At 44.4% G+C, this 14,293-nt stretch overlaps 1 protein-coding gene across 1 annotated transcript in view; it reads left to right on the forward strand.

The window, feature by feature from the left end:
• The first annotated feature begins 2,618 nt into the window (after positions 1–2,618).
• The window catches only part of LOC126983106 (uncharacterized), a 48,793-nt gene continuing 37,118 nt past the window's right edge, over positions 2,619–14,293 (forward strand). Inside the window, exons 1-2 of the mRNA XM_050835605.1 lie at positions 2,619–2,662; positions 9,424–9,853. Of these exons, the coding sequence (XP_050691562.1) occupies positions 2,619–2,662; positions 9,424–9,853 (474 nt within the window). The remainder of the gene's footprint in view (positions 2,663–9,423; positions 9,854–14,293) is intronic.

Below are 14,293 nucleotides of genomic sequence, written 5' to 3' on the forward strand. Positions count from 1 at the left end.
AGAACAAAAAACAAACAACTTATGACTTGATTTTTAACACCCTGAAACAAGTGAGATTAGGTCTTGATCCTGTGTCAGTCACCATTGATTATGAAAGGCGGCTCTTAATATCATTTCTGTATGTTTCCCAAACACAAACATTTAGTTACTAAGGTTACTATCAGTGGCTAGGTTACTATCGGCGCTTAATGATCTTTAGTTTCGTTTGTAGAAATTCCTATGGCTGTGGTGCTGTGTGCCGCTGGCTTATCATGAGGACGAGAACTATTTGATTTTGTCTATTTAAGGGTTTTTTATTGATTAGGTGAATAGTAGATGCAAAGACAAGATTACCACTAGGACAACAACATTACAGCAACAATTAGTACAATTAATTACCATTGTTATTCATCCAGGTCTCACAAAATTACACGCAGTATTGTTGAACGTGGAATTGGACAACTCAAACACCGATTTCTTGCATGGTGAGGTACGATTGAACCCCCCTCAAGTGTGCAAAATCATTCATGTGTGTGGAATGCTGCACAATATTTTGGATAGGAATCTTCCCTCTCTCCTCTGGATGATGAGCAACCAATGGGTGCAGAAGGCACAAGTCCCAGTGCCATTAAATGATGCTGCAGAAGAACTGTAATGCGCCCAGTGGTCACCGTAATGAGGGTCGTGCCTATCGGGATGCATTCTGCACCTTGCATTTCAAGTAAGTTGAATCTTTGCAAAGAGAAACTGGTATTATGTTCTAATTTAATTAATTACTTATTGGAAGATCACTAATGAGATGAAGGTGGTAGTGGAGTGGGACGGATGGGTGAACAGGTGAGAGATGGAAAAATAGATATGATCGATAAAAATAGATAAATAAGTATACTTGCTTCACATTGATTGATTTATACATTTCTCTTAATGTCATCATTTCTCTTCTCAGCAATGAGGACTGATGGAACGATCCTCAACAGGCCCTCCTGGATACCTACCTTGGTAATGTTTCCTACCCTTTAATGCATTATGATAAATTTAAATTCCCATTAGCATAGTCTCTCATCTCTAACCACAATTTCCTGATTGGCCTTCTTATGTTTCTAAAAAGGAGACTTGAAAGCTTCACCATAGTATATCTTTCCACAGTCAAAATTCTAATTGTATAGTCAGAAACTATGCAAAAAAAGCAGTGTCGTGTATAAGTACAAATTACAGTACATATGAGAACTAAGCTTATAATAGTTTAATAATGTTAGAAATAACAGAAGTAGTATTTGGTTGTATGTTTAATTGTATTTTCTAGTTTAAATTTATAGTATTCATTTAAGCCTCATGGCCTCAATTTTCTTGGCAGCCTGTTCCTTTGGCCCCGCATAGCTGCCTCCTTGGCCCTCACCAGCGGACTCCTTGGCCCTCGCAGCAGACTCCTTGGCTCTCAGCGGACTCCTGTGCTCAGGGCAGCTGCCTCTTGGGCCCGTGCAGCAGATGCCACTGCCTGAGCAGCTGCCTTGAGTTCCTGGGCAGCCAGACTCTCTGCAGCTTCCCATTTGTCCCGTGGTGGGATCTTCTGAGGGGTGGATGAAGGGGAAGCACTTCTTCTGCAGATGCATCAACATATATTACAGTTGGTGCATCTGCAGATTCGTCAACTATTGATAACCACGGATCTGCTGTTAACCTGCCTGCTCACGTCCTCCCCTTTCTGCAAGCAATGGATTTAATCATTACATGGTGTACAAGCTTGGAAGATGCAAGGACACACCTGCCAGCATAGTGAAATCCTCTAGAATAGTCCTAGAATACTACTATTATATAATCTATACACTATATTACCTTACGATGAACACAATCTATCTTATATTCTTTACTAATTTTGCTGTGCCTTTGGCCGGCGCCTTGTAAAAAAAATTCAATTAATGAATGATATAAACTAAACTGACTGACAGTAATTTCCTTTCTTTTTTATTGAATGAAGCCTTAATCACAATGAATAGAAATATGAATATGGAAGTAATATTTTACCCAAAATGGTTATTTTAATAACATTGCTTTGATTGAAAAATAAGCATAAATTAGAATCTATGTTCTAGTATTTGGAATTAAAATTAAGAGGTTCAGAAATTAGGAGTTGAGCAAGAGAGGTAAAGCTGCAGAATGAGTATAGAATATAGAAGGGAAAAAGAGACAAAGAGGTAGGTGTCGTTGAGGTGGAGTGGAGTCAGTTTAAGGAAGCGGTAAAAGGGTAGAGCAGGGGAGTGATTCATATAAAATGAACACAGGAAAATAACTACTCACATGTCAGCACGCATCGCATGTCAGCACGCATGTGATCTTTTCAAGTTTTCCTATAAAATACCATTAAGCAATATTTTAATACCTTCAAAGCCTTACCTGGTATTGGCAGGACAGGAGAGATCTGGTAGAGTTGGAACACACAACGCCGAAGGCAGGTTGTACAGAGAATGGGGTCCAGGAGAGGAGAACCATGATGGTGTTTGGGGTCGCTGGAGGTATCACCAAGTGGGGAGCGAGCCGTTTGATGGAAAGGTGGCAGAGTCCATCTGTTCCATGACAGGTGAAGGTGGGGGCCTGGAGACGTCGGGGGAGGTCTCCAAGCTGGGAGGTTGAGGTGAGCGGAGATGGCCTCGCAGCCTTCTCCCGGATCTGACGACAGCATCCAGGGGTAGGCTGGGGTGTCGTGCAAGCTTACAGGGTTGTATGGGAAGCACTGTGCCGGGGCCCGGTGATAGTGATAGTGGTAAATTGGTAGAGTGCAGACGCTAGAACAAGGGTCTTGTTCCAAGATGGCTACCGTTATCTGATATAGGACGTGAGGCTGGTGACTGAGCTGGTGACTGTTTGTTTACAAATCAATTCTCGTTTCCAACGGAATGTATTTAATATTTTTTTCAAGAAATACTGTCATTCATTCCGTGTTATTTGGTCAAAAATTGTATTGTAAAATTATTAAATAAAAACAAAGAAAATGTAGAGTATAACTATGTTTTATTTAACTCATGATTCATGTCGAAATTTTGCTCGCTGTGCGTTCTAGCGAGACGAGCGACATCAACAGAGAATGGTCTAAGCACGATAAGTTACGACGGCCCTAACTCGTTGACCATAAGCTATGTATGATTTTGTGCTTAAGTAGCATCGGCCTTAGACACTTTCGTGCACTCATTGGGCTAAATGTACATTGTTATAATGTGTATTATTGTCTTCTTGTTCCTATATATTACCTACTGATAATGGAATTACATGTCAGGATTAATCATCAAATTACAAGGAAAAAAAGAATCATGTATGGAAATTGTGAACATTTAAGTTCATTAACAAACAAGGTTGTTATTCACAAAAAGGTTGGATACTTCAAATGTCAAAGATTTTTGGATATAACATCACCCCCTTCCTCCATATTGGTTCTTTAAAGCAAGGGTTGACTATACCTGATTATTATTTGCGACAGGTTTCATGACACTTTTTTTAAGTGCAAAGCATCTGGAAATCAATGATCATTATGGAATACTTATCATGAGTAGCTACTAAAACTTGACAACCTAGAAGGATGCACCATCAGACTGTATAGGATAGATATATTATAAGACATAGCTACATTGGTGGATCCATGGGGGGGCCCAGGGGGCCCGGGCCCCCCCAATGGTCCTGAGTGATACAGGAAAACTAGCTCAAAAGCGCTGTGGCTAAAATAATGCTTTGGCACAAAGTCCAGGCCGTTATACCCATTGATTTAGGTCACTCCACCAGTTTTTCAAGACCAGGACTGCCGAGAATGGCTAATCGGTAATGCTAATGCTCCTTCCACCCGCAAAAAGTCTGACGTCCTCCCAAAAACTCATTTCCTGGATCTGCACCCAAAGACATACCGTAACATGGTTCAGTGATCATGGACAAAAAAATGTTAAGACAATCAATATCCAATCATTTCAGGATACATAAATCAGCATCCATATGAAGGAATTCTACAACTTAAAAGTGATGTTGAGCAGGGCATGTGTTAAGTGACTTGCACAGTCTATTTTGTGAAGTCATAATTAGATTAATAACACAACAATCAACAAACACTAGATGAAGTATTCATACCAAAATCAGTACATGGAGCTGGTGCACTGCAATGGGGAGCACATTCCTGCAGCTCAGCAAGAGGGTTGGATGCTGCCATGTACTTCAGGGGGGGTGGCTAAATGTCTTCACCCTTGGCCCTTCAGCTGCCACATTCTCTTGGATGATATCGGATGTGTTCGGATCTGTTGGGATGTGGTTGTGTTAGATGTGGAATAACATACGACAGTGGAACATGGAAGGAAAAATGTCCACACGGTAAAATACAGAGATGAGGATTGCACTGCATTAGTTAAGTGATTACAAGATGTAAATTGAAATTCTTTGGATACTGAAAGGATGTACGGGGACAACTGGGTGAGAAGGGAGAGAGATGCAGATTTTGATGTTATATAGCTAGTTACACCAATGAAGACTTAGGACATACACATTCAGAAAGACCACAATTTTGGCTGCTAGACGGAAAAGCACTAGATGTCAAAGTGCCAGGACATTGAAGGAAGTAATAATAAGAAAAGCAATAATAATTAATGAGTATAAATATATTTCTGATATTTTTGTTTATCTTAATACTAGTATTGGAATTTTCAAACACTAATAATATAATAAATAAATATTGATAAATTAATGAAAATAAATACATTAATTGTACTAATACTACCACTAACAATATTAACAGCACTGCACCTAATAGACTGAGCAATAAACTGAGTCTGAAATATAACCATAATTAAACTGTCTCTGTCTGAGTGTTATGTGAAGCTTGCTCCATGCACCGTGATAGGAATGGCATAGATGCATGCAGGTTGCTGAGATACTTACAGTCACCAGCCACTTGTAGATATGGCACCAAAATGTGTTGGAAGCATTGGCGGCCAACTTCTATTTATTTAATTATTATTTTCTTTAAACAATGGAGACAGCTCAAGGGCAACAAAGCGTACTAGAAAAAAAGACCCACTACTCAGCGCTCCCAAACAGACAAAAGTAGAGTCTTGATACACTCTTCTTGAAGGTCAAATTATAGGCAGGAGGAAATGCAGACGATGGAAGGCTGTTCCAGAGTTTATCAGTGTAAGGGATGAAAGAGTGGAGATGCTGGTTAACTTTTGCATAAGATGTTTGGCAAGATAGAACATGCAGTAATTGACTTAAATTAGAAAAGTATAGATTTAGGAGGGAAATGGGCAGGCATTGGTTTAGTAATAGGGTGGTGGGGGAATGGAATAGACTCAGCAATCACATAGTGAGTGCAGGGACGATAGCTTGTTTTAAGAGTAGACTGGATAGCTACATGGACGAGGCTGACAGGTGGTAATGGGGAGGAATCTGGAGCTGCCGTGTGAAGGCCATTCGGCCTCTTGCAGTCTCCCCATGTTCATGTGTTTAAATCAAGTGCAGCGGCCAGCGGGGCCGCGGGAGGAGGGGAGTCATGCGGTTAGCAAGTTCAGAACAGCAGTCAGAGTGAAAATGATTAGAAATTTACTATATATATATATATATATATATATATATATATATATATATATATATATATATATATATATATATATATATATATATATATATATATATATATATATATTTTTTTTTTTAAACAAAGGAGACAGCTCAAGGACAAAAAAAAGTAAACAATAATAAAAAAAAAAAACCCAGCTACTCGCTGCTCACAAAAAGAATCTAAAGAGGTGGCCGAAAGAAAGGTCAATTTCGGGAGGAAAGGTGTCCTGATACCCTCCTCTTGAAAGAGTTCAAGTCGTAGGCAGGAGGAAAGACAGAAGAAGTAAGATTGTTCCAGAGTTTACCAGCGTGAGGGATGAAAGAGTGAAGATGCTGGTTAACTCTTGCATAAAGGGTTTGGACAGTATAGGGATAAGCATGAGTAGAAAGTCACGTGCAGCGGGGCCGCGGGAGGGGGTAAGGCATGCAGTTAGCAATTTCAGAAGAGCAGTCAGCATGAAAATATCGATAGAAGATAGAAAGAGAGGCAACATGGCGGCGGAAATTAAGAGGTAGAAGACTATCAGTAAGAGGAGGAGAACTGATGAGACTGATAGCCTTACGGCCGTACCATAAGGCAGCCCCTAAACCTTCCTCTTCCTCTTCCCTTAAACGGTGTCCCCTTTCTGCCGGATACTATAAAGTGATCTCGGCCCCTTCCTCCGTTAGGGCTTCTTCCGAGTTGGGTTGGTAGCCTCTGTAAACATCTCTACACGGAAATATTGATAATTGAACCATTTTACATATATTAGTGTAATCATACATATTTTTCAATGTATAATCACGAAGAAAATGGTTGATTGAAAGGCAAATATAGGTATAATTGGGAACATAGCGTGAGTGATAGGGTTGGCTTCCCTGCGCGGCCCGTATTTCCACTAGGCCTACGAGAGGGGCGGCCCAGGGGATTGGAAGTGACGTCAGCACCCCTTGGTTTCCACCTCTCTCCACGCACACAGCCAGGAGTCCACATGTGCCCGGCGTTATCACTTCTCTGCCCCTCGCTACCATCGCGTCAAGCAAGGAGCCGTTAGATATAAGTGCTCGAGCCCCATCGGAGCTATAGGAAAAGACTACCTAGCTCCTTGAGTTGACCAAGGAGGCTGTTGACACGGCAACTCGGCAAGGGTTAAAAATCATGATACAACCCTAAAGTCTTAAACAACATTTTAAATCATTTATTTAAAAAACTTTTGCAGATTCATATTAGATTAAATACGTTTTATTATAATTCCTGGATCATTTATTACTATATTAATGAGAGAAATGCAGAATTGACGCATAAAATATGCGAAGGGGCTCACGAAGATGTGCCCATCTCGACCCCTTGCCAGATTCCAACAATTTCGCCCCTCAACACCTTTCCTTCGCTTGCGGAGCGGGCCCCTCGAAGATTATGGTATGAGAAATTGGCCGAAGAGCTTCTATAGTCGAGGAGGCTGCCTTATGGTACAGCCGTTAGACTCCACTCTGTCCAAGAGAGCTGTGTGAGTGGAGCCCCCCCACAAGTGAGACGCATACTCCATACGAGGGCGGACAATGCCCCTGTATATGGATAGCAACTGTGCGGGGGAGAAGAACTGGCAGAGACGATACAGAACGCCCAACCTCGAGGAAGCTGATTTAGTGAGAGAGGAGATGTGAAGTTTCTAGTTAAGATTTTGAGTTAAGGATAGACCGAGGATGTTTAGTGTTGAAGATGGTGACAGCTGAGTGTTGTCGAAGAATAGGGGATAGGTGTTTGGAAGATTGTCGAGTTGATAGGTGGAGAAATTGAGTTTTTGAGGCATTGAAGGACACAAGGTTCCTTTTACCCCAATCGGAAATGATAGTAAGGTCTGAGGTTAAGCGTTCTGCAGCCTCCATCCTGGAGTCATGTAATTCCTGTTGAGAGGGTCTTCTGTTGAAAGAAGTTGAATAATGCAGAGTAGAGTCATCAGCCTATGAGTGGATAGGACAGTTTGTTATGGAAAGAAGATCATTGATGAATAACAGGAACAGAGTGGGTGATAGGACAGAGCCCTGTGGAACACCACTGTTAATAGGTTTATGAGAGGAACAGTGACCGTCTACCACCGCAGAGATAGAACGGCCGGAAAGGAAACTCGAAATAAAGGAACAGAAAGAAGGATAGAATCTGAAAGAGGGCAGTTTAGAAAGCAAAGACTTGTGCCAGACTCTATCGAAGGCTTTCGATATGTCTAGCGCAACTGAGAAAGTTTCACCGAAACGGCTAAGAGAGGATGACCAAGAATCAGTTAAGAGAGCAAGAAGATCGCCAGTAGAACGCCCCTTACGGAACCCATACTGGCGGTCAGATAGAAGATTAAAAGTGGAAAGGTGCTTTTGAATCTTCCGGTTAAGGATTGATTCAAAAGCTTTAGATAGACAGGAAAGTAAAGCTATAGGGCGGTAGTTTGAGGGATTGGAACGGTCACCCTTCTTAGGCACAGGCTGTACGAAGGCGTACTTCCAGCAGGAAGGAAAGGTAGATGTTGATAGGCAGAAGTGAAAGAATTTGACCAGGCAGGGTGTCAGCACGGAAGCACAGTTTTTAAGGACAAAAGGAGGCACTCCATCAGGTCCATAAGCCTTCTGAGAGTTGAGGCCAGAGAGGGCATAGAAGACATCATTAGGAAGAATCTTAATAACAATCATAAAGGAGTCGGAGGGGGGATGAGTAGGAGGAATATGCCCAGAATCGTCCAGAGTGGAGTTGTTACAGAAAATTTGAGCGAAGAGTTCAGCCTTAGAGATAGAAGAGACGGCAGTGCTGCCGTCTGAGTTAAGAAGAGGCGGGAAAGAGGAAGAAGTGAAATTGGAGGAAATATTTTTGGCTAAGTGCCAGAAGTCTCTGGAAGTATTAGAGAAAACAAGATGTTGACATTTGCTATGGATAAAGGAGTTTTTGGTAAGTCGAAGAATATATTTGGCACGATTCCGGGCTGAAATGTAAAGGTCATGGTTAGCAGGAGTTCGAAGGCTCTGGTACCTTTTGTGAGCTGCCTCTCTATCTTTGACAGCACGAGAACAAGCGTGATTAAACCAAGGCTTTTTAGCATTTTACACCACAGTTTTTTCACACTCTGCGAGTTTCGCCTCGCTAACTTGTCTAATACGCGTATCAAGCGGGTACTGAACAAGGGGGAGAGAAAGGCTCTCAGAGCTGCGACTGGTCGCTATTGATGTACAAAGACTACCTCTTAATAAATGATCCAGCTCTGGGCCAGGATGATTTACATGATTATGTCACTGAATTGAGAATGTGGAGATCCATTGGTCTTCTGTACCTAAAAGTTCCTTGCCAAATGATGTACTTGATACATATGAGCAGTGCTCACAAAATCATCCTGTTACAAAGAAATTATTACTTATTTATGCCACTTTGCCCATTCATCTGTGGTGCCGGACACACAGTGCCTCACCACCGTCTCCCAAGTGATTTTAACATACACTCCATGACTCCCTCTTCCTCGCCTCATGTGTAAGCCCCACAGCCCTGCCTCCTCTCCTTCCGTGTGGTGTCAGCCATACAGCCTCCCGTTCCTTCTCAGGATATGTCAGCTTCACATGCAGCTATTACCTCACTCCTATAATGTGTCAGCCTCACAGTCCCCTCCTCCCCCATAGCCCCTAAGGTAGCGTTAGCCCCACAGTCCATAGGGTGGTGTCAGCCCCATATACCATAAGGTGGTGTCAGCCCCATACATCATTGGGTGGTGTCAGCCCTATTCACCAAAAGGCGGTGTCAGCCTGAAGTCCAGTGGCCCCACAATTCTTAGGTTAGTGTCAGCCCCACAGTCGTAGGGTAGTGTCAGTCCCACTGTTCCCGCCCTCTCCCGTGGTGTGTCAGCCCCACAGCCCCCAACTCCATCCCGAGGTGTGTCAGCGAAACAGACCCACTCCCTCCCGCGTTGTGTCAGCCCCACAGCCCAGCTCCCTCCCGCGCTGTGTCAACCCCACAGCCCATCCCCTCCCGCGGTGTGTCAGCCTCACGGCGCCTCTTCCTCCCCAGTCTTCCGCGTCGCCGGAGAAGCTGCATGACCAGCTGCTTGGCCTCATCATCGAAAGGGACAACGTGAAGGAGGCGTCCCGCCTGCTGTGTAAGGGAGCCCCCATCGAGTCCGTCGCCAGTGGTGGCAACTCACCTCTCAGACTGGCCGTGATACTTGACCGCTGCCGCACGACCAACCTGCTGCTGGCGTGCGGCGCAATGCTTCCTGCCAACTTGCTGCAGGATGCCTGGCAGAGCCCTGACGTGACCTCCGGGGTGCTGGCCGCCCTCACCGCCGTGAGTACTTCCCTCGCTGTCCTGCTGGAGAGAGAGAGAGAGAGAGAGAGAGAGAGAGAGAGAGAGAGAGAGAGAGAGAGAGAGAGAGAGAGAGAGAGAGAGAGAGAGAGAGAGAGAGAGAGATTTGCACAGATTTATACAGAAATGCAGACCACAGAGACCCTATGGTCCAGACTAGGTCCTCTGTCCTTAAACCCAAGTGATTCTACATTAATCAGATGGCTCCAAAACTTTGCATTTCTACTTCAGTTAATATTAAGTTGAAGGAAGTGTCGGTCGAGCTTGTTTTTAAAGGAGTCGATCGTGTTACACCGGACCACTAAAGGTGGGAGCTTATTCCATTCTCGCATTACAACGTTGGTGAAGAAAAATTTGGTGCAGTCTGAATTTACTTGTTTACATTTCAGTTTTGTGCCATTATTCCTCGTTCGCAGTGTCATCGATCATACACAATTTTAATATGTCCACATTCGTAGACATTAAGTATTTAAAAAAAATCGATCAATTTTACACATAAACGAAGTTTCTCAAGAGAGAACATATTAAGGGTTTAGGACCTCTCGTCGTAAGATTTGTTGCGCAAGGAGGGGATCCTTTTTGTTGCCCGAAGTTGAACATCTTTTAATTTAGCAATGTCCTTTGCATGGTAGGGAGACCAAAACTATACCGCATATTCTAAATGGGGTCTGACTAAACTATTGTAAAGCGAGAGTATTATTTCTTTATTTTTTAATAAAAAGTTTATTTTAATGTCCTGTTCGCTTTATTTGCTGCATCAATGAATGCATTCACCAGTCATTCAGTGGGGGCATACGCCGGGGGGCGCGTCGCCTCACCAACCTTACGACGCCAAGCTCCATGCATGCTCCCTTCCCATCCTGAGTACATCCTGGCACAATATATCGACTTGCTCAAGCCACGATCTCCGTGGGCGTCCCCTTGGCCTCCTTCACTCAGGATTGTCTCATATAAAGACAACCCGATGACCACGTGCCCGTATAGTCGGAGCTGGCGTTGACGGACTAAAGAGGTAATTTATGTCGAATCAATCTCACGGAGTCGCCGGTTTGACACAAAGCCATTCCATCGATATCCTATGATTCTGCAAGACGCTTGTTCTCGTGCTGTCAAAGATAGAGAGGCAGCTCACAAAAGGTACCAGAGCCTTTGAACTAATGCTAACCATGAACTTTACATTTCTGCCCGGAAACGTGCCAAATCTATTCTACGACTAACCAAAAACTCTTTCATTAATAGAAAATGTCAAAACCTTGCTTTCTCTAGCTCTTCCCGTGACTTCTGGCATCTAGCCAAAAACATCTCCAACTTTTCTTCTTCATCTTTCCCTCCACTCCTCAGTCCTGACGGCAACACTGCCGTCTCATCTATCTCTAAGGCTGAACTCTTCTCTCAAACTTTTTCTAAAAACTTCACTCTGGACGATTCTGGACATATTCCTCCTAATCATCCCCCCTCTGACTCTTTTATGCCTGTTATTAAGATTCTTCAAAATTATGTTTTCTATGCCCTCTCTGTCCTCAATCCTCAGAAGGCTTAGGGACCTGATGGAGTGCCTCCTATTGTCCTTAAAAACTGTCCATACGTGCTGTCACCCTGCCTGGTCAAACTCTTTCGCCTTTGCCTGTCAACATCTACCTTTCCTTCCTGCTGGGAGTATGCCTTCATACAGCCTGTGCCTAAGAAGGGTGACTGCTCCAACCCCTCAAACTACCGTAATATAGCTTTACTTTCTTGTCTATCTAAAGCTTTTGAATCAATCCTTAACCGGAAGATTCAAAAGCACCTTTCCACTTCTGACCTTCTATCTGATCACCAGTACGGGTTCCGCAAAGGGCGTTCTACTGGTGATCTCCTTGCCTTCCGAACTGACTCTTGGACATTCTCTCTTAGCCGTTTCGGTGAAACCTTTGCTATTGCGCTGGACATATCAAAAGCTTTTGATAGGGTCTGACACAAATCTTTGCTTTCCAAACTACCCTCCTACGGTTTCTATCCTTCTCTCTGTACCTTTATCTCCAGTTTCCTTTCTGACCGTTCTATTTCTGCTGTGGTAGACGGTCACTGTTCTTCCCCTAAATCTATTAATAGTGGTGTCCCACAGGGTTCTGTCCTATCTCCTAATCTCTTTCTGTTGTTCATTGATGATCTTCTTTCCAAAACGAACTGTCCTATCCATTCTTACGCCGATGACTCCACTCTGCATTACTCAACAGGAACAACATCACAACAGGAACTTAACGATTCAAGGCTGGAGGCAACAGAAAGCATAGCCTCAGACCTTACTATTATTTCCTATTGGGGCAAGAGGAACCTGGTGTTCTTCAACGCCTCAAAAACACAGTTTCTCCACCTATCCACTCGACACAATCTTCCAAACAACTATCCCCTATTCTTTGACAACACTCAGCTATCACCTTCAACACTAAATATCCTCGGTCTATCCTTAACTCAAAATCTCAACTGGAAACTTCATATCTCATCTCTTACTAAATCAGCTTCCTCGAGGCTGGGCGTTCTGTACCGTCTCCGCCAGTTCTTCTCCCCCGCACAGTTGCTATCCATTTACAGGGGCCTTGTCCGCCCTCGTATGGAGTATGCATCTCACGTGTGGGGGGGCTCCACTCACACAGCTCTCCTTGACAGAGTGGAGCCAAAGGCTCTTCGTCTCATCAGCTCTCCTCCTCATACTGACAGTCTTCTACCTCTTAAATTCCGTCGCCATGTTGCCTCTCTTCTATCTTCTATCGATATGTTCATGCTGACTGCTCTTCTGAACTTGCTAACTGCATGCCTCCCCCCCTCCCGCGGCCCCGCTGCACACGACTTTCTACTCATGCTCATCCCTATACTGTCCAAACCCCTTATGCAAGAGTCAACCAGCATCTTCACTCTTTCATCCCTCACGCTGGTAAACTCTGGAACAATCTTCCTTCATCTGTATTTCCTCCTGCCTACGACTTAAACTCTTTCAAGAGGAGGATATCAGGACACCTCTCCTCCCGAAATTGACCTCTCTTTTTGGACACTCCTTTGACCTCCATTCAGGAGCAGTGAGTAGCGGGCTTTTTTTTTTCTTTACGCCCTTGAACTGTCTCCTTAGCTGTAAAAAAAAAAAAGGCATCAATCCGCCTCTCCAAGTCCCCATTTAGCGTCCATGTCTCACACCCATAGAGTAAGACAGGGAGCACCAGGGACTTGAAGATCCGGTCTTTGTCCTTCTGCACATGTTTCGACAACGTTATATACTCGTGTTGAGCGAGTCCATAACACCGTGGACCAAGCCAATCCGCCGTAAGACTTCCTGGTGAGACTCACCGTTGTTATGAACTACGCTACCAAGATACGTGGTTATGAACTACGCTACCAAGATACGTGAAACTTTATGAGATCTCAATGTCCTCGCCACACGTATTCACAGACTGCTCTGTTTCATCCAGCAAGCCTTCAAACACCTGTACCTTGGTCTTGGCCCAGGAGACCTGAAGTCCCAAGGTCTTCGCCTCCTCGTGCAGTGCATCGAGAGCCATCACCAAAACCTCCAGTGACTCCGCCAGGATAACTGCATCATCGGCAAAAACAAGATTTGTGACCCTGGTATTGCCAATGGATGCGGTGAAGGTTAATTGTATTTTATGGTAACAAGGGTTCTTACTGTGTTGGTTGCTGGGTTTGTAACTAGAACTCCATTCAAGGCGAGGCATTGAGATTAGAGATACTTGATCAAGTTGGCAGTAGGGTGCCGGCCTCCATGGCACTTACCTGGGAATAAAGCACTTCTTCGAGACGCCGTTTTGCTCGACCGTGACTGGTGGCAGCGGGAAACTACGGTATTACGGACTCTACGCCCGCACCCCGCCTACAAGAGGTGCCCCTGACGCTAACCTTCGGCGACGACACATCCCCGGCAGCATTCCGGGCGTTTCATGCTCACTACACCCTTGTTGAGGATGCCAACGTCTTGCAAGGGGTGAAAGTGTGGGATAAGCCGGACTACGGGGCTGTCATGCTACGCCTTCGTCCACGGGGACGGACGGCTGCCTACGTAGAGCAACAAGTGCAGCTGAACACAGAATGGGGGAAGGACGACGCCAACATACTGGACCGCCTGTCGTCGAGGTTCATTACCGCTGACGCTATCGAAATCAGGATTCTGCACTTCGACCTCCTCGATAGGCTCGGGACGGCTCGTTTCTTCTCCGTACTCAATGCAAATTCAGGGTACCACCCATGGACAAGAGGGACAGTGCTGTGTCTGCGTTCGTGGTGCCTCGGGGGCATTACGAGTGGGCAGGGAGGAACCCGTTCGGGTTAACAGTGGCTGGGTGTTCGTTCCAGCGGATGATGTTTACCATACATGGGGAAATGTGACTACATCGATGCCCTCTGCTACCTAGACGACATCCTGATCTGGGGCGAGAT

The sequence above is a fragment of the Eriocheir sinensis genome, chromosome 53 (genome assembly GCF_024679095.1).
Source record: "Eriocheir sinensis breed Jianghai 21 chromosome 53, ASM2467909v1, whole genome shotgun sequence".
Lineage (NCBI taxonomy): Eukaryota > Metazoa > Arthropoda > Malacostraca > Decapoda > Varunidae > Eriocheir > Eriocheir sinensis.